General features: G+C 41.8%; 1 protein-coding gene across 2 annotated transcripts in view; it reads right to left on the bottom strand.

Moving 5' to 3' along the window:
* The window catches only part of Gabrb3 (gamma-aminobutyric acid type A receptor subunit beta3), a 212,529-nt gene that overhangs the window by 11,987 nt on the left and 178,708 nt on the right, over positions 1 to 21,834 (bottom strand). For both annotated transcript variants that reach the window (XM_042697461.1, XM_042697460.1), the window contains exons 6-7: positions 17,469 to 17,606; positions 2,994 to 3,146 (exon numbers count right to left, since the gene is read on the bottom strand). In XM_042697461.1, coding sequence (XP_042553395.1) covers positions 2,994 to 3,146; positions 17,469 to 17,606 — 291 coding nt within the window. The remainder of the gene's footprint in view (positions 1 to 2,993; positions 3,147 to 17,468; positions 17,607 to 21,834) is intronic.

The raw sequence follows: 21,834 nt of genomic DNA, 5'->3' as shown, positions 1-21,834 counted from the left end.
TGATCATATTTAATTTCTAGACTACCTACATTGAGAGATTATCATCAATAACTAAACCAGAACAGTTAGAATAACAGTTTGTAAGAAAGATTATTTACAGCATGAATTGTGTGTTTCTGGAGTTTTCCATTAAACACTTCTGGACCCCAATAGGCCACAGACAGCCCAAGCTGCAGCAAGGGACACTGGGAAGATTGACTGTATTTGGATGAGGTAACGGGGAAGGCCCCGGATAGAGACTACCTGTGCTGAAATCATTCTTCTGGCATCAAGTAGCTTACCCAGGGTATTCTGCCTCATTTCCCTGTCTTTGCACAGTGGTCTTCTGCAGAATGTATAGTCACATCCCTGGCCCAAGCCAAGGACTGGGGCTCCTAAGGACTGGAAAAGTTTCAGCCTCATCTTGAGGGTTCCGGTTTCCATACTTTCCATATTCAGCACCTTATGAATACATTCATGACCTTATAAATATTTCTACTTGATCAATGAGTTAATACCAGAGAGATTTCCCAATACCCCGCTAACTCGGACTCAGAGATAGATCTCATATTGACCAGAGGGCATAAGCATCCTGCTGGGACTCTGACAGCAGAGACTAGGGGACTTCCCGAGAGGCAGACCCCAGGGCTGTCTGCTAGAAAGTTCCTTTACCTGGGACTTGTATATAGTGCCTCCCTTGTGACCTCACACCTGCTTCCCAGGTCTCTGAACCCAACAGCCTTCCAGGGGAAAGCTTGAGCTAACAAAGCCTCTGAGATGTGAGCCTGAGATAAACAATAATAATAATGCTGTGGGGATAAGACCTTTATGTGTATAATATATATTAGTATATAATATATAATAATAGTATATGTAGTATAATTGTATATATAATATACTCTTATTGGATGTTATGTATAATTATGTATTCTATACATAATAGAATTTGTAACATATTAATATTATATTAATATTTATAATATATTATCATGTAATATATTCTATATATTAATATATAATAACAGTATATATTCTATCTTATAGTATCCTATAGAACATATATTATATTCTATATACAATATATAATAAACTATATATACATATATTATAGATAACATATAATATATAACATATACTATATATATATATATATATATATATATAGTGAGATTGGGTTTGCTTGAACGCCCTTTGCATCGTGAAAGAGGAAGTTTTCAATGGAGGAGGCACAGAATTTGTGATAGTTGGAAAACACTCTTTGTGATGCCAGATCATTCCAGCCCTGGGGTGCACAATGCTTCTGTACTGAGGACCACAAGGACACATTTTCCACGTTCAGAAGCTCTTGAAGTTTTGGCTACAGCTCTCTGGGCTATGAAGGCTTTCTCCAGGCTCCAGCATGTCCCCAGTGATTTCCTATTTTCATACTACTTATCTGAAAGACAGCACTTGCAGCTTTGTAAGCTAATAAGCTCTACAATATCTGGATCTGTGTCTACACAATCAAAAGAAAAGAGTGTAAGAAAGAGAAAGCCAGTTCTATCAGAAACAGAAGCCGCCAAGCGTGGGTAATAGGAGAGGGGATAATGGTTTGACATCTTGATATGTTTTAGAAGAGAATTTTTGGCCAGGCACCAGTGGCTCATGCCTGTAGTCCTAGCTACTCAGTAGGCTGAGATATGAGGATCATGTTTCGAAGCCAGCCCAGGCAAGAAAGTTCATGAGACTCTTGTCGTCAATTAAACACCCCAAAACTGGAAGTGGAGCTGTAGTCCAAGTAGTAGAGCATTAGCCTTGAGCATAAAAGCTCACAGACAGTGTTCAGACCCTGAGTCCAAGCCCTAGGACTGGCACACAAGATAGAATAAGGAGATGGAGAGGGAGAGAGAATTTTGCTTTTTGAATTCATTAGAAAGACAAACAAGTCTTTTTTAAAATTTCATCTTTAAAATTCATCTTTTTTAAAATTCATCTTTAGGAATAGCTGCCTGAATTTTTTTCCCTCAAGCAACAGTTATGTGTTATAGCTGGGAAATAACCAAATCTTGAACGTAGATGTTAAAGTTCCAGAATTGTGGATCCAACCCATGCATTCACATAGAAATTTCTCTTACCATTGCAATGGAAATCAGCCTTCAGTCTAGGGAAAGTTGGGTACACAAGAAAGGAGGGCAGGAAGGGGGTGACTGGCACGGGAAGTTCTGACTTCGTGCAGCCTAACCTACCAGGATGTGTGCTGATCATTTCTTTCCATCAGTTTATATAAGTTCCACTGATAATTTCACTGTCAGGAATTAAATTTAACCCTAGCCAAACAGAGAAGGTCCTGATAATAGCTCATCAGGCTCAGTACTTTTACAAAAATATGTTCAATTAATTATTTGGTCAATGAAATTTCATAATAGCCGAGAATGTTTTGGAGATTATGAGCCTTCTTCGAATACTAACATATTAGAAGCAATATCAGAACCTATAAGATATATTGTACACCAGTTAGTAATCTAATAATTGTCAATGGTCAGCAGGATCACTAAGACCCCTAGGGAATGGCTTAGAATTAATTGCATATGTTAATGCTCAACAAATTGTATAATTCCAATTATAGGCTGTAATATTTGACTAATTTTTTCTAGCTTTTTTTTTTTAAAAAGGAGAACGCACAATGAATAATTCTTTCTGGGCTATGGAATAATTTTGGGCAGGAGGATGTTATTCCTTGTTTTCAAAATGAGTGTCAAAAATAGTTTTACTAGGCAAATAGTCTCCAAGCATAAATTTTTTTCCCTCCCTTTCATGGGCATGAAAATTCACATCGGAGCCTTATAATTAAATTAACACATCAAGGGAGTCGTGCATGAAATTAGCATCCTGAGACAGAAAAGGAACTCTGTAGGCAAGGGCTGGTGTCATGATGTCCAGAAACTGGAGTTGAACTATTTGCTTTTCAGTTCCCTTAGTGCTGTAATGACACGGTCACTTTCCATCTTAGAAATCACTGAGCAGCAAGCACGTACCCAGGGCGACTCTGGCGGCTGAGGCGTCGTAGTTGATCCAGAAGGACACCCAGGAGAGAATGGTAATCAGTATGGAAGGCATGTAAGTCTGGAGGATGAAGTAGCCAATGTTCCTCTTCAACCGAAAACTCAGGGAGAGCCGAGGATAGGCACCTAAGGGAAACAAGACCAGGGTGTTACACAGGCAGACAGGAGCTGGCCTGGACTTTTCCCTGATTGACAGCAGGACTCTCCCAAGTGGTGGATACAGAGGCCATCCCTGTATCTGCTTGCTTTTGCTTTGGCCTGCTTCGTGATCTTTACAGAAGTATATAGAGAGGAGAGTGTTTCAGTCTGATTCTAAAAGAATGAAGGTCCCATTCTAGAGATAAATGCTCAGCTGTGAATGATCCCTAGGAGAACTCTACAATAAAGTGTTTGGCAGAGAAAACAAAATAATGATGAATACCTTTATTTTCTTTGTTTGGTTGTTAGCTCCCTCTTAACCTTTGTAGACTAAGGAGACTCAGTACAAAACTTTACTGAGGAAAATCGTCCTTACCACTCAATCCCTCAGCCCACCCAGAGGATCACAAAGCACAGGCTCGAAGACATTCCACATAGGCCCTCTGACACAGTTCAAGGGCTCATCGAGGCAGAGAGTAAGACAGGAGCCCTGGAGACAGCACTGGGGTGCACGGAGATGCTTTGACCCACTCATGGGAAAAGCATTAAGAAGTTCAGAGAAGCCTCTGTTCATTTTTGTTTTTCAAAACAGCATCTCCACAGCCTTGAACTTGCCATGTTAGTGACCCGGTCGCTCAAGTACTGGGATTACAGGGGTGTACCACCACCCCTGGCTGTACATTTTCCAGTCTGCTGAAAGGCAGTGGTAACGCTCCAACCAGCACCTACCGTTTCTGCCATCACTCCTGCACACTTGGCATGCTGCCCGAGTATTGAATTTAGGGTTTGTTGTGTTGCCTTCTGCTTTGTCTTTCTGGCATTCAGGCACCATGGAATCTGTTTCCTTCCTGTCCATTTCAACTGATCACAACATCAACTCCAATCTCCCCCAGCTTCTTACCTCCTAACTTCTAATGAACTGCTGGCAGATCAGCCAATTAAAAACACAAAGGGCTTCTGGCTCTAAACACCCACTTCCTGTGGCCCTCCCCTTCCGCCCGCACAGTGTGTGACTCACTTCCTCTTCCTGGGACTGCCCACACCCAGCCTCAGGACATCTTGTCTGCCTTATCTCCTTCTACTCCACAACAGACAGGCTTGCTACTCTCCTACTCCTTTAGAAACATGCACCATTCCATTTCCAGACTCCATTTCATGTTTCTTTCTGAGTTTGTCCCTGGATTCCTTTTTTTTTTTTAGCAGTCTTGTTCATGCATGTACTGATTCTCTTTATGTAAAAGCTGCTCACTTTTACCTCCAGCTCCACTTCCTCTGTATGATCAACCACAATTTTAGCCAGAATTATATAAACAAGAACAACAAATAATCTAATAAATCCAATATTTGAAGATTGGCCATTTCAGAACCTTGTTTCCTCTGTGTGTGTGTGTGTGTGTGTGTGTGTGTGTGTGTGTGTGGCTTTCTTTCCAGAGAATCTGATTAAATGCATACATCATGCTGTCAACATCACATAAATATTTGCAAAGTTGTCACCAATTATGTGTCAACACAGTGTTAAATCCTTCCCAATTTTCTATCAAATACATACCCATGAAATGTATAGTTTATGCAGAGGGATTCCTCCGTGCTCTAGATTTAGGTAATTTCCATTTTTATAAAACTATAAATAGTAGTCTTAAGAATATCTTTGAGCAGCTATCTTCAGCTATATTTAGACTATATTTCCTCAGGAAGAATATGCCAAATGAGGAATTGCACAGCTAGCGTTTAAGGCTTTTATTCGTAATATCAACTTATCTGTCAAAAGGAACATACTGGTGCACATAGCCACCATCTGAAGTTTATAAAGCAACAGCCTCCCCAGGGAAGTATGACAATTTGTGTAAGTTATCTTAGTGTTCACTGATTTTCATAGGAAAAAAAAAGTGTACCCTTGCTAGCAGTTTCTAGGCAAGGACTCTACCACTGAGTTACATACCCAACCCTTATCTTTCAGTGAATATTTCCTGTATGATTTTTTTTTTTTTGGTTGGTCATGAGGCTTGAACTCTGGGCCTGGGCGCTGTCCCTCAGCTCTTTAGCTCAAGGTTAGCACTCTAACACTTGAGCCACAGCGCCACTTCCAGTTTTCTGGTGGTTTATTGGAGATAAGAGTCTCACAGACTTTTCCTGCCTGGGCTGGCTTTGAACTGTGATCCTCAGATCTCAGCCTCCTGAGTAGCTAGGATTACAGGTATGAGCACCCAGCACCCAGCCTCCTGTATGATTTTTGGTCCTCTGTATTGAATCTTAGGAATAATTTCACAATGACACCATTTCTCTTTGCTGCTGTTATTTTTACCTTTTTAATTTTTGTCCTTTTTATAAAATTATCACCCATGCTCAGTTAGTCTGCAAGCATTTTCCTTGTTGTTTATTTTCAAAAATAATGAGTTTGAGTGAGGAATATAGGACATTTCATTTAAATATTTAATTGTTGTATGCATTGCATATATTCATTTCACTTTTTCCTGTGATTTAACTTTTTTTTTCAGCACTAGAATAGAATTAACCCAAGCGTGCTTGAAAATGCTTTACCAGTGTTACAACCCCGCTTTTAAAAAGAGTTTTTTTTTGAGACAACATCTCATTGAGTCACCAAATCTGGCCTTGAATTCTCAGTCCCCCTGTCTGCCCCCTGAGTAGCTGGGATTATAGGAGTACACCACTATACAGTGCTCGCCCTGTGAATTTTAAAACTTTATTTATTCATTTAATTAATTTTTTTTAAATAATAGGTAAGTCCACAATACAAATCTGTCCAGAAATCTATTTTAAGGATTGTGAGTGATTTTAGGGTTTGACATGAGGTAAAAAACACACATTGTTTTTTCTCCCTCAAACAACTAATTTTTCAAGCATCATTAATAGAATAGAGCTGCCCAATCCCAGGCATAAATTGAGCACAGCTCTGTTGCTCTATGATGTATTCTCAGTAAAGGCAGAGCACTGACATGGTGAACTATGCAGGGCCCTAGTCACAGGCCTTCCCTTACTCCAGGCCCTTGGCCCTCTGTTCCATCCCTACACTCCAAAAGCACAACATGAACGCTCGCTGTCCTGTCATGTTCCACCCAGTCTACTCCACTTGTGAGTTTCCTAACCCTGTCAGCCATTCTGTATGAACTTGGTGTCCATTTCGGTTTGTACTGGAATAATTTTCTCTGAAGTGGGGAGATCATCATGTGATGACGTAGTCAAGCATTTAGGAAAGATCACTAGGAAACTTCAGGAAGAGAATACTGATCTGATTATGAGCATGGATCTCTGGAAATTTGCTAAGATAGGCACCGATACCAAGTCTAGACTTAAAGGGACTCTGCTATTTGTGTGTGTATCTGCCTTGCCAGATATCATCTATTTGTTAAAAGTGACATGACTTCGAGCCAACCAAAATTGGCCCTCTCTACCCTGTGCAGATCCCACTCTGAGTGAGTTCAGCAGGCCACAAAGATGGAAAATGAGTCATCTGGGGGGGGAGGGGTCAGCCAGCTCCAGGGCCCCTTCTAAGAGTCTCCTACAGGTCTCCTAAGGCATGTTGAGGAGTCTCATACACACACAGCATTGCTATCGCTGATCTACGTGCCATGCTGTGGCCACCAGTACTTTCCAGGCCACGTGATAGCTTAGTGATCGAGGAAAAGACTTCGTGCTGGTAGACTGAGGTACTCACTGATGCACAGGATCCTTTCGGGGGGAGGGAGAGGGAGGAGACCTTCTCAGATCAAGTCTTTACATTGATTGGCAAGGTGAGATTCCAGAATTGGGACTATAGCTATTTGGGGGTGAGGGGAACATAGCTTAGAAGCCAGTCATGTAAAATTTAAAAAAACATGAAGTGTCAGTGAGATGAAGATGTCCACTTCCAAGGCAGCAGCTGAGGCTTTCAAACAAAGGCAGAAATGCACAGGATCCCCAGGGCTGCTGTGCCAATCCAGCTGTGGCCCCGCCCCCAGGAAACACAGAGCCAATAAGCAGGAGCCCAGCCTCTGAACACACAGGAGTACATCATTCCAAGTCAGGACCATCCTGGCAAAGCCATCTCTCCAAGATGCTAATCTCCATCCTTTTCTCCCCAGATGCCCAGAACATTCTGTTAAAAACAAGGCTCTTAATCCAGCCCAAGTTTATATCACTTTCTAGGCATTAAGACATATATATTTTGAAGAACTCATTTTAAAATGTGCATATAAAATACCCTGACAGTAATAAGAGCCCCTGGGTTATAGCCAATTGATGTTTTAGCAAGGGCTAAAGATCCCACCCATGAAAATAGGTGCCACTTCCCTGTCAAGACAGCGTTGAGGTCTTTCTCCCTTAGAAAAGTTCTAAGTACTGCTCACCAGTCCTTGACCATGCTATTTTATTCCTTTGCAATCTCCCTTTCACTTCATAATACAATTAAAAACAGTGTTCTTAGCTAGGCATGATGGGGCACGCCTGTAATCCCAGCACCTGCGAAGAGGCTGAAGCAGGAGGAACAAGATTTTGAGACCAGCCTGGGCTATGAAGTAAAAGCCCGTCTCAGAAAGAGAAAGTTTGTATCATTTCTCGCTCTCATTACCAGTCATCTTCTTGTAGGTTGAACAAGTCTATGAAGGAAAGGAAATGTATGAAGTGGAGAAGAAGGAGGAAATACAGAATTGGAGTTAAAGAACCCATCTCAAGCAAGATGCTTGTATCTCAGGCCTGTAATCTTAGTTCCCCAGTAGGCTGAGATCTGAAGATCGAAGTTCGAAGCCAGCCCAGGCAAGAAAGTCCATGAGATGCTTATCTCCAATGAAGCACCAAAAAGGCAGAAGTGGAGTTGTGGTTTAAATAGTAGAGCACTAGCCTTAAGCAAAAAAGCTCAGGAACAGTAGCTAGACCTTGAATTCTGGCCCCAAGACTGGCACAAAACAACTACCACCACCACACACAAAAAAAATCCTCAACCATCTCAAGTCATGCCTGATTCTCTATAGGGAATTTCTGCAGTAAGATACTACAGGAAAGAACAGGGTTCTTTGGACAATCCAACGTCCGAACTTGGTTGAAGCATTCCTCTTGAGGAAGCTGACCAACCTGCTCAGAACCTGTGTCGCCCTGTGAATAAAATCAGGGTAGCAACCCAATGGTGATAGAAGAAGAAGTGAAATTAAAATCCACCCAAAATTGAAAAACACACTATTGCAAAGGATACCATCAAGAAAGTAAAAAAGACAACCTATGGATTGAGAAGGGATATACAAAAGCCACATGGCTGATGAAGAATATATAAAGGATACTTATGAAAAGTAACACACAAAAACTCATACACAAAAACTCAATAGAGACCGACATCCAAGGTTCACACCTTTCATCGTAGTTACTCAGCAGGATAAGATCTTTCATCCTAGTTGCTCAGGAGGATAAGATCTAAAGATCTTGTTTCAAAGCTAGTCTAGGCAGGAAAGTCCATGAGATTCCATAACTCCAATGAACCATTAAGGAAGCAAAGGCAGAGGTAGAGCTGTGGCTCAAGTGGTAGAGCGCCAGCCTTGAGTGAAATAGCTAAAGGACAGTCCCACGCCCCAAGTTTAGCCTCAATATCAGCACAAAAATAAGTGAATGCAATGAGATAACCAAATTGTTTAACGTAGAAGATGGCTTTGAATAGATATGTCTTCAAAGATAGACAAATGAGTAGTAGCTATGTGGAAAAATGTGCAACATCATTGCTCAGTAGAAAAACATCAATCAAAAACACCACAGGACACAATCTTATATCCGCTAGGATGGCTGAAATTTTCTTTTTTAAATAAGTGTTGATGAGGATGGGAAAAATTACATCCCTCATATACCATGGGAGGAACATAAATGGTGCCATCATTTTACAAAACAGTTCCTCAGAGGGTTAAATATATTTCTCTGACCCAGCAAGTCCAGTTCTAAGTAAATGAGTTCACTTTTTGAGATAATGAAAACATACATCTGCACTAAAACACATACACAGATAGATGTTCACAGTTGTCCTGTACCTAATAGCCCCACCCTCTAAAAAAATCAATGGAAGAATGGAAATGTAACAACTCTAATGTTTTGCTGACAAATGAATTCACAAAATGTGATATGTTCATATAAAAGAGCATTACACAGCAATAAAAAAAAAGAAATGAAGGACTAAGATCTCAACTTGGGAACCTTAAAAGTGTCATGCTAAATGCAAAAAAACAGTCAGTATATACATATACATATATATACACACACATATATGTGTGTGTATATACGTATATATACATATATACGTGTATATATATGAAATGTATAGAATTGGCAAGTCCACAGAAATAAAAACTGAACTTCTGGTTATCTATGGTTGGTAAAAGCAACAAAGAGAAAGGCACTGCGAAGGGGTATGCTGGGTGTGGAGGTGATGGTGGTGGTGATGCTTGTGGACATGGTTGTGTGGTTGCTAGTGGTAGTGTTTGTGGTGGTAGTGATGTTGGTGATCAGGATGGTGGTAGTGGTGGTTGGGCTGTTGGTGGTCAGGGTGTTGGTGATTTGATGGTGAGGGTGGGACTTGCTGGTGATGGTGGTGATGGTGGTAAAATTATCCTAAAATTGATTGGTCGAGATTGTGCAACTCCATCAATATACCAAGCACCACTGACGTTTACTGTCCGTGGGTGTTTTGTACCGTATGAACTCTATCACAATAATAAAGAAGACAATATTTTCCTTTGTCTATGCTCTTGGGAATTATGGGTCTTATTTTATATCCAGTCCGAAATATATTATCTAACTACACAAACAACAACAAAAAAGAAGTGACATTCTATAAATACACATTCATTTTGCCTTCTCTTTTGACTGCTCTGTGCTCCTTATTTTGGAATCAAGGTTTTCTCACCACTGAGTCTATTTAAACCTGTCTGTCGGAGGTCTTAAAGGCGATGTCAGTCGACGATGGTACGCAAGGGTTATTTTTGCACAGGAGATGTCGAGCCATGGGATTCTGGAAAACAATCTGGTGTCTGTGGCTGACATATGTCAGGAGCTCTTAAAGGAAAGTGACTTCACAGTAGCCAGCTGAGGTGGCAAAGCTCTTCCTTGGCACAAGAAATGAACAGGCTCTGGGCCTCTCATTTTGGATAGGATTGAGAGATTGGCAGTTTACCAGATAAAGACACACAGGTAATGGCTGAAGATTTCCAACAATAGAAAATAAGGGAGGGGGAATAAATGAATGGTGCTAGGAGCTGGTGATTCATGCCTCTAATCCTAGCTACCCAGGAGGATGAGATCTGAGGATGGTAGTTCAAAGCCAGTCTGAGGCAGAAAGTCCATGAGACTTTTATCTCTGACTTATCTGCAAAAACCTGGAAGTGGAGGTCTGGCTCAGATGGTAGAGCACCAGTCATGAGTGAGAAAACCAAGCGAGAGTTCCAAGGCCATGAGTTCAAGCCCCAATACTAGCAACACTCTCTCTCTCTCTCTCTCTCTCTCTCTCTCTCTCTCACACACACACACACACACACACACATAACTACAGTCCCAACTTGGTGATCCATAGATCCAGAGTGAAAACACATGGCTGTTATCTCTCAGCTGAATATATTAGTCAAACCACACTTAGTTCAGGATTTCTTTTCTCCTGATACTTTTTCCTATGTGTGATTGCAGTGATTTGCAAACATCTCCACAGCTTGTTACTGTTACTCAAGCAAAGACTCAGCCCTCCTGATTTTTAGCTTTTCTCAAAAGCATAGGATGTTGGGGAAAAAAAGCTTCCTACCCACAATGTAACCAGGGAAATATATAGAGTTGTAGGATTCTTATTTTCTGAGAGGTGAGCATTTAAAAAATGTTTTCTTATTTTTTTCCATCATGTATTAATAGACCAAACAAAAATAGGATTAAACACTGAAACAGCTTTAAATTCTTCAGAAAAAAAGGAAGAGGTGTGAAAAATAAAGCATAGAGTTTATTTATTCCAGAGGAGATAACCTCCATAGAATCTTCCCTCAGTATCTGTGATGGAATGCGCTCAGAACTACCTGAATTCCGATGAACTTACCCAAGACTGCAAATGCCTCTCGCTGCTTCTAGGATCAAGCAGAGATCCTTTCTGAAATATGAATTCCCAAGATGCAGCATGAGGAGGCATGAATAGTGTGTGAGCGGAATTCTAGGAAGAGAGGGAGACCGTGACAGTGATCCTCAGCCAAAGATCCACAGGCTTCAGGAAGAATTACAGAGAATATTGCCAGTGGGAACATAACTGGTTAACAATGCCAATGAAAACCAAGGGGGTTAAACCAGAGATAATTTTTAATAAGTTTTTTTTATTGTGAAAATACTGTATAGAGGGGTTACAATTACATGAGCAAGGTAGTAAGTACATTTCTTATCAAGCATTGTTGCCTCCTCTGTTTTTTCCCTACCATTCCTGCCCTCCCATCTCCACGAATACACTCCCCCATCCCCCTCCAAAAGTTGTAAAGTTCCTTTTTCGACATAGCGTCTTGTACATCTCACTGTTGCAATGAGTCCACCTGTATCCCTATTTAAACAATTTGTTTTTTCCCTTCCCCTCCCCAAATTATACCAACATCAAATACGGTGAAAACAGGGATTATACTGTGGGGGAGGAACATACAAAGCAACAAAACAATCACCTTATAAATATGTTAGAATGGCATTGCCCCATTTGTTAGGAAATGGAAAGAGTTGAAAAAAAATTATATTAAGTGAAGCAAGCCAGGCTCAAAGAAACATAGGTCCCATGGGTTCCCTTATTTGCAGTAACTAGTATATGTCTGAGACAAGCAGAAAAGGTCAGAAAAGATGATGTTAGGCAAAATGAACTCCAGAGATCATTTTCAAAATAGAATAATATAGAATATTTCAATGTAGAATAACGGAAACCAAAAATACACAATATCTTCAAGTGGAGAAACAAATACAATTGCCAATCTATCATCAACACATACATCCTCTATGCAAAAGTAATAAGAGGTCATATTTGTACATAGATGGCAAGAAATGCAAACACTGGAGACTCAGATTTTTTTTAAAAAAAGGACTTAGGAAGCCAGATGCTGGTGGCTCATGCCTGCAATCCTAGCTATTCAGAAGGCTGTAGTCTGAGGATCACAGTTCAAAACCGGCCCGGGCAGGAAGGTCCGTGAGACTATTATCTCCAATGAACCACCAGAAAACCAGAAGTGGTGCTGTGGCTCAGAGTGGTAGAGAGCTAGTCTTGAGCAAAAGAGCTCAGGGACAGTGTCCAGGCCCAGAGTTCAAGTTCCATAACAGACAAAAAAAAGAATGTACTTCAGTACTAGACTTCTCCTCCTCTACTACTTGAGCTAGATATCCAGCCTGGATTTTTTTTCTTGTTATTTTGGAGGTGGAATCTTTATGGACTTTTCTGCCTGGACGAGTCTCAAAATTTGATCCTCCAGATCTCAGACTGATAAGTATCTAGAATCACAGACACGGACCACTGGTATCTGCCTCAAGAAAGGCTTGGAGGTAGAGAAAAGAATGAAGAACCATGTAATTCTATCTACACTTATCTTCCTTTAGTAACAATAGTATTGTGTGGGATCTAAAGTATACATAAATCATATGCATAGTGGCAATAGAAAATAAGTCAGAATGATCAAAAGTGAGAGTCCCATCTCAATTTTATCAAGGCTCTTCAATGTAAAAATAATCACTATTTTCATATCAGTACCCAGCAAATGGGAAATGATGTTTAAAATATTTTAGCATCAGAAAATATCAAACATCTGGGGGAAAAAAATCTTACAAAGATGTGCCAGAGGTACCTAGATAAGGCACTGAAGTGAATTAAAGACTTAAGCCAATGGAGAGATAAGAGACACAGAAATTGGCAGAATCATGATGTCACTTTCCACTGAATTAATTAATGCAGTCATAAATACAAAGCCGAGCCACTTTTAAATGAAAATTAATGATCCGATTATAAAATTTATAGGGAAATAAAGAAAAGGGCCAGGAATACATAGAATAAAACGCAGAGAGCACGAAGGATCTGTTCTACTTAAAGGAGATTATGCAGCAGTGAGTACTGTGATTTACCACAATGAATACATAAAACAATGGAGCAGAACATCAAATTCAAATTCAGACCCATTGGATACATCCACAACTTATAACAAATGTGTTCCTGTAGGGTAATAAGAGAAGGAAAATGACCACTGGCTCATAGCACACTCCATTCACAAAAATTAAATAAAAATGAGGGGGACTATTGATCCAGATCTATAATTATGAAAAAGGCATACTTGTGGATCACATACACAGGTTGCATCTGGGTTGGCCAGTGATGGCTCACACCTATAATCCTAGTTACTCAGGAGGTTGAGATCTGAATACTGCAATTCAAAGCCAGACCAGGTAGGAAAGTCTGTGAGACCACCCCCCCCTTTTTTTTTTTTTTTTTTTGGTTAGTCGTGAGGCTTGAACTTTCGGTTTTCTAGTGGTTTATTGGAGATAAAAGTCTCACAGACTTTCCTGCTGGGGTTGGCTTTGAACTGCAATCCTCAGATCTCAACCTCCTGCGTAGCTAAGATTATTATAGGCATGAGTCACCGGCATCCCACATTGTGAGACTCTTATCTCCGCTAAACTACCACAAAAGCCTTGGAAATGGAGCTGCGACTCAAATAGTAGAGTGCTAGCCTTGAGCAAAGAAAGCTCAGGGACAGTACCTAGGGCCAGAGTTCAAGCCCAAGGACCTGCACCAAAAACAAAACAAAACAAAAGCCTAAAAATAAACACCCCAAACGAACAACAATCTTGTGTCTATAATATATAAAGTATCAATAGATAAGTAAGAATAACAGAAAATACATCGTGATTTATATCAACAGATCACCAAAGAAGATCACCAAATAGACCATCAGGTAAGGTCTCAACCTGACTTGGAACCAGAGAAATGGAAGTGAAGACTGTAAGAGGCACCTCACACCCAGCACCCAGCAGAACACTTCCCCCTCCAGCATTGGCTGGGATGTGAGGCAGACAGAACACTCGATCGTTACTGAGTCCATGTAACTGAGAATGAACCTTCTAGAAAGCAGTCTGACACATCCAGTTAAGTTTCAACTATCATTGCACTTCTAGGTAGAGCAATAACACGTATGCATGCATGTATTCACAGAAAGACAGGTACAAGAATGTTCATAGCAATATTGCTGATACTTGTGCAAATGAACAGAGTGGGTAAAGCATTGTGGGTTTATATACATATTACAGGAAGGAAAATAGGCAAACCATAGAGACACAGTATAAGACTGAGCTAAAGAATCACCAAACAATTCCAAACTCTCATCCTATAGAAAAGGTTAAAAACTAGGCAACATCATTAGCTAAGAAGTAATAAGATAGAGATTAGAGGCTGTTTGGGGGTGGTTGGACAATTGTTTGCTTACCGATTACTTAGATGTACATTTATATTTCTAACATTTTCCTGTATGTGAACATAAATAAAAGCTATACAGATTGTTATTAAAGTTATAACATCTTTTGTATGGAGCTAGACGTCTGTGGCTCACGCCTAGCTACTCAGGAGGCTGAGATCTGAGGATCAAGGTTCATAGCTAGCCCAGGCAGGAAAGTCCATGAGACTCATCTCTAATTAAGCACTAAAAAAGCCAACAGTGAAATGTGGCTCAAGCAGTAGAGTGCTTGCCTTAAGCAGAAAAGCTCAGGGATAGCGTTCAGGCCCTGAGTTCAAGTACCAGGACTGATATACACATATACCCAGCCCTCACACAAATGCACACACACAAAACCCAAGCTGGTGTGGTGGCCCACATCTCTTAGCAATAAGAGGTAAAGGTAAGATAATCAAGGTAAAGCCCTTTCTGAAAAATAAACTACAACAAATAACGGTCAGGGCATGGTTCAAGTGGTACAGTACTTCCCCAGTGGGAGAAAAATTCCAATTATTCCTAGAATTAAGTGCGTTGCTTAACTAATTAGAGTCTATTAGACAGTCTACCAACTGAGATTTGACAATTTACTTAAAATTGTCACATATTCTTGATGAATTGCAATCAGTTTGCTTTCAGGACATTTAAGCGAATGGTTGTGTTTTTTTTTTTTTGACACATCCCAATTAACATGTAGATTAATTTGTTTCATTAGAAATCAGATATGTAAAAAAAAATCCTATGCTTTCATTCCTGTTTGAATCGTTACTTTTAATTTCACTCCTCAGAAAATTATGCTGTGATAGTTGCCTTATTTATTTTTCTGAGAGAAAACCAACTGAGCGCTGGATGTTTAACTCGCCGTGCTCAAAAGTGCAGTTCAGTAAACCAAATTCCCCCAGCATTCTCCAGGTTAATACTTTTCAAGTTGTGATGCAAAGAATTTCAAATATCTAGCCTATTTTAGATGTAGATGACAGTGAACATATAGCATGGAGTCTCAGATCTGAGGGCTGGCAAGGTGTAGGATTAAGGGAATTTATTCTTTCTCTGTTTCCTTTTATCCTTTTTTTTTTCAATTTCTTCTTCCTGTTCATTCTTAGAAAGCCTATCCGTGCATGTTTCCAGGTTTGTACTAACCCTCCAGCTGTAGCTCCCAATGAATACTCTGAGAATTTACTTTATAGACACTTTCATTAAAAGTATAGCTCTGGCTGGGCACTGGTAGCTCACATCTATAATCCTAGTTCCTCAAGAGGCTGAGAGGTGAGGATCATGGCTCAAAGCCAGCCCAGGTAGGGAAGTCTGTGAGACATCTTATTGCCAATTAACCAACCCCCAAACTGGAAATGGAGCTGTGGCTCAAGTAATAGAGCACTAGCCTTGAGTGAGGGGCAGCCCCCGGACCATGAGTTCAAGCCCCAGTACTGACACACACAGAAATAATATACAACTCTGGATCAAGTAGTAACGTTGATATTAGTTCCAGATATCCCAAAAGATCCAGCAGATTTAGAGGACAGACCTTATACAAACACTCTATTCTCTTCCTTCTCAGTTACCATCCCAACAGAACCTATATTTGAGGTTTTGGTATTTGTGAGAATCCCAAGTACAAATACACTGACACCCCCCAACGCATCTCTTGAATAGCTGATATATGTAAATCAGAGTCAGAATACATGACAGTTGAGCTGACACCAAATGGGACTCAAAGAGACCCACCGACAGAAGATAGCTAGCCCCAGGTGGGTGTCAGTAGCTCACGCCGGGAATCCTAGCTACCCAGGTGGCTGAGATCTGAGGATCCTGAAGTTGGCTATTGTCAGAGCGGGAGGAGTGGGAAGGGAGATCAATCAGTAGAGCAATCTCCAGCATAAAGCAAGGTGGGGCAGAGAGTGGTAAGGAGTGAGCAGAGCAGGGCCCTCCAAAGGGACGGGTATTATTGAAATCCCAGGTACGGTAAGTTGCTATGAACAAAAACACCTTCACTAGAATAAAAGGCACTGGGGTGAAATGAACCAGAGCAGGTGCCAGGCAAAGCAGCAGCTGGTGGCTGCAGGTTGGAAGGATTCAATCCACAGCTTTTGTGAGGACATACTAACTTCACGCTGATCTCTACCTTCTGGTTGTGGTCTGAGCATAGGGCCAGCTCTGGACTTCCTGTACCATATCAACCCTGAGTTTGTGAACTCAGCCCTACTAAGCACTTTCCTTGATCATCTCAAGTGTACCCCCCCACACACACACACACACACTGCCACGCTCAGCCTTCAGTAAGAAGGCAGAGCCAGGGAAAAAGCATCATGAGTCATACATTTTTATGCAGTAGTAATTCAATTAACACCTCAGGAAGTACAGACAGAAGGTATTGCTTCCATCTTTGGATAGGTGAAACAAACAAAAAAATACACAATGAAGACCAAGCTAGGACAGCCTTAAGTGGAGACTCTATCAGGAGAAAAATTTCTAGAGGCAAGACTATGAGAAGCTACTATCCTGGCTACTAAGGCTGCCTGTGATCACGCCCAGGGTTGTTAGAAAGCCTCCCCTTTCCCTTCCTCCTTGTGTCTATGGTCATTGTCAGCCTCTTGTCTAGATGTGAGGGGAAGGGGACAGAGGGGTAGGGAGGGGGAATCAAATACTGTCTGGCTACATTGACCTCTGTTCTTTGACCCTTTCCATAACAAGCCCCAGAGAGCATCTCCTTCTTAGGCTGAATTCTCCATCAAGAGGTATTGATCCCTTTTAGAGATGGACACAAGGGTTTGGTGCAGAGGTGAATGGAAGATGGCGGTGCTCCCATAAGGCAGTGGCCATGTATTTCACTCAGAACGCGTCATTCCAATGTGACCATGGTCCTGAAGGGACCAAAACTCACCAGTGGCGAAGACAACATTCCTCGAGACCAGGCGGTGCTCCACGATGGAGAACTGGGGGAGCTCGATCCTTTCCACACCCGTGACAGCCTTGTCCCCGCCACGCCAGTAAAATTCAATGTCATCTGTGGTGTAGCCATCTACCAGGAAAGAAAAGGAAGGAACGTGGCAGACGTGAGACAGTCATCATTTCGTAGAAACCACACAGCCAAAGAAACTCACCAAGGGCTGCGGATGTGGCTCAGTGGTTAGAGTGCTTGCCTAGCATGCATGAAGCCCTAGGTTCGATTCCTCAGTACCACATCCACAGAAGAAGAAACTCATGGAATGGAAGCAGCAGCTCAGTCATATTTGAAGATTGGTTTAGTGGGCTTGTCTGTAACAAGTGCCACCCAAGAATGAATTTTCAAGTGTTTTCTTTTGTGTTCACTGTGTGGTTTGGTTGGTACCAATTTGGTCTTAAAAGGGACAGCCACTAGGCTAAGATGGGACAGAGGGGGTCTGGCTAGACTTGCATCTGTAGAGAACAGCCCTACGGCTGGCCCAGACATTATATAAAGGAGATATCTTGACGGGAATGAATAAGACAATGGTAAGAAAAGATGAGAACTCAAGTAGAAAGGATAAGAAAAGGCAGAGGCTCAACAGGAGCTGGGAGCTGAGTTACCTAGACAGTGATTGATGACATAAACTCTCCAAGCAAAACCAGTGCTCTCCTTTGTGTGTGTGGGTGCTTCATCTACTCTCTCTAGCCGTGAGGTCTGCTCACCAGAGACGTCCCATTGTGTGTGTGTGTGTGTGTGTGTGTGTGTGTGTGTGTGTGTGTGAGTCGTAAGGCTTGAACTCAGACTCTGGGCACTGTCTCTGAGCTCTTTTGCTTGAGGCTAGTGCTCTACCACTTTGAGCCACAGCTCTACTTCTGGTTTTTCTGGTGGTTCATTGCAGATAGACTTTCCTACCAGGGTTGGCTTCGAACCAGATCTCAGCCACCTGAGTAGCTAGGATTACAGGTGTGAGCCACCAGCACCCGGCTCAACTTTATTTTTTACACCCAGGAGTCTCCCAAAGGGGTGAGATTAGCTTTTTACAGCAAGCTCAATTAAAAAATCAAAATGCATGTGAGGAAAAAATACCATACAATCTAATAGATTTTGGGATATGAATGTATCCAATTGAAAGGTAGACAAATGAACCAGAGATGTAGGGGACATCTGTATCTGTCTCCACAACTAAGGCTAGCTCTTTATGGAAGTCTGCTGTCATCTTTGTGCAAATGTGTGTGTGTGTGTGTGTGTGTGTGTGTGCCAGTACTAGGGCTTGAACTCAAGGCCTGTTCTTGCTTGAGTTTTCCACTAGAAGGCTGGCACGGTACTATATGAGCTACAGGTCTGCTTCCAGGAATTTTTTTTTTTCCTGCTTCATTGGAGATAAACGTCATCATGAACTATCTATTATAGTTCAAGCGTGCAATCCTCAGATTTCAGCTTCCTGGATAACTAGGATTACAACTATGAGGCACCAGTGCTTTGTTACAACCATCTTTAATAAAACAAACACCTGGCCGTGCTACTGCTCTATGCTTTGAGTTCTCAACTGCTTCCCAGTACAGCTGATTAACAAAAAAATAACAACCTAAATCTGAGCTCCTCATGAGGAACTTATGGACCTAGGGTCCTGGGTCCTGGGTACCTCTTCTCACCTCTCACTTACCAGCCCTGCCCCACCGGTCTCCTTCTGTTCTGGCTAGGTCTCTATGTCCTCTGAACATCTACTGTGCGTGGCTCTTCCTTCTTGAGGTTTGTATGTACACTAGTGCACTTCAATCTTTCTGGTAAAACTTATAAACACCCCCAGCCCTTGTAGCAAACTGTAGTTCTTTCGAAACTTCTATTCGTTTCCTGCCTTTTCTAGAAAAGAAACTCTGTGAATGTAAGCATTATATATAAATATATATACATATGTATTCAATTATTTTCTTCAAGTCGTTGTACAGAGGAGTTGCCATTTAACAGAGCAGTTTATGCCTCTTGATCAATGTCACCCCTTTCAACCCTCTTACCTGCCCCTCCCATCCTACCCCTTCCCTCACTTCTCTTAATGTTCAGGTTACGTATTGAATTTTTTTGGCATTTCACAAAGCAATTTATGTATAAAATGCACCTTGGTCTGTGCCTCCCTTCCACATCTTCACCCCCCTTCCATCTGCCCCTTCCCTTATTTTTCTCAGTGCTGTAGCATAGACAACACATGCTTGCCTGCATTCCACTCATTTCTCCCATTCCTTCTTCTATGGTTCTCTTCTTAACCCACCCCTCACCCCTCGCAAATACTCATTTCTCAGTGCTCATTATGTTGGGCTTTGACTTAGATGAATCTAGAAGTCAGCACACTGGGTGGCACCCAAGCAGTTACAAATGAATTAATTGTAGTATAAGAGAATCTATGGAGAGCACAAATAGTACAATTCTTTAGAAAGACTATGTCTCCTTTATATACAATTCTGCTAGCACAGTGTCTGCCTAGGAGCTGTGGGTAGAGCCCAATAGCAGAGATCTTGTTTAGCATGTGCAAATCTCTGGGCCCAGGCACTAAAAATGAATGAAAACACAACTGAAAAACAAAACAACAACCAAAAAAAAAAAAAAAAAGACCCAGTGCTTGCAAGGAGTTCAAGATTCTCTACATATTTGTTGGATAAATCCATGGATCAATGAATTTGTCCTGGAAAGAAGGACAAAAAAGCTACATACTTTGCTTCTCCATCCCCAATGGAGATATGAGTAATAGCCAGGCCACCCAAGAATTGGACTTTCATCTCAAAAGCTTTTTTTTTGTTGTTGTTGTCAGCTGTGGGGCCTGAACTCTGGTCCTGGGCGCTGTCCCTCAGCTCTTCAGCTCAAGGCTAGCGCTCTACCACTTGATCTACAGCACCACTTCCAGCTTTTGCGGCTTATGTGCTGCTGAGGAATCGAACCCAGGGCCTCATGCATGCAAGGCAAGCGCTCTACCACTGAGCCACCTTCGGGGTTGGGGCCTTGCACATTGAGGGGAAGGGGTCTCTGCTCTGGCAGATCTTTCTGCATGTCGTACTCTGCATCATAGCAAAGGATGCTGTATGGTCAGATATCACTATCTGTCCGGGCAGTCCCAAGAGGAGCTGCTTCCTTACTTAGACCCCGTGTTTGCCTTTCCCATACCTTCATCGTCTCATTGGACTCATGCCTTCTGGCCACGCAGAATCTATTTAACTTCCCAAGATAACTCTTCAACTGCTGGGAGCCATCATCTCTCCCCTGAGCCTGCTGTTCTCTTTGGTAAATGTCCCCAGATGATTCAATTATGCATCACTCGACATGATTTCAATTCCTCATTCTCTCGAGAGCAAGACTCTCAGAAAGCATGGCAGGTATGCAGTGGCTGAGCGCCTTCACGACCTGGAGACCAGCTTCCCAAGGGGCCATCTCTCCATACTTTCACATACACCTTCCCTCTTCGCCTCAACTACTTCCAGCGACACTGCCATGTTACAGTCATTGAACCACCCCAAGGTTCAGTGGGATCATTTACAACTTTTCCTCTAAGAGATCAATAGTGAATCACGCTATAACAGGTCAGGGGGGACAGGAAGGATGCCTATTTGTTAGACACTACAGATTCAGCTCGGCACTAAATTACCAATAAAGCAGCTGAGCTGCTATTGGTGGCTCATGCCTGTATTCCTAGCAAATCAGGAGGCTGAAACCTGAAGATTGCATTTCAAAGCCAGCCTGGGGAAGATAAGTCAGTGAGACTCTTCTCTCTAACTTAAGCACTCCAAACCTAGAAGTGGAGCTGTGGCTCAAGTAAAAGTGAAGAGACAGTGTTCAAAACCTTGAGTTTAAAGCTGTAACGCTGGCACACATGAAAAAAAGAAAAACAACCCAAAAACCAATCCTGCATCTGAACCACCCCATAAATGGAAGCAAATTGCCGAGATGCAGAAACGGCTCCCTTCTAAGTTGGAGATCCTGATGGGAAATGAGTTCTGCTTGGACTGCTAGAGGTCTCAGCGGTTCAGCCACTCATGCGTGATGAAGCATATTGTAAGAAAATTGCATCACAGTGTTTGCTCTTGTCTTGCTGAATGGACTGAGACAGGGAGCATTTGTTTTCCTATATTGTAGCACAGCAAACAGACTCCCATAATCAGATTAGAATAAAGGAGTCTTTTGTAGAGTCTGTCTGTCATTATCTCTCTATTTCTCTGTATCTCCCCATCTCTGTGTGTGTGTGTGTGTGTGTGTGTGTGCGCACACACATGCGCGCACGCTCCTGTACATATGTGTATGTTTCTATCTCTATCTTCCTCCCTCTGTTGACAAGCTAACT

The sequence above is a fragment of the Dipodomys spectabilis genome, unplaced genomic scaffold (assembly GCF_019054845.1).
Source record: "Dipodomys spectabilis isolate Male_0828 unplaced genomic scaffold, ASM1905484v1 ptg000219l, whole genome shotgun sequence".
NCBI lineage: Eukaryota > Metazoa > Chordata > Mammalia > Rodentia > Heteromyidae > Dipodomys > Dipodomys spectabilis.
The sequence above is the reverse complement of the archived record's forward strand: the minus strand, read 5'-3'. Positions and strand labels throughout refer to the sequence as shown.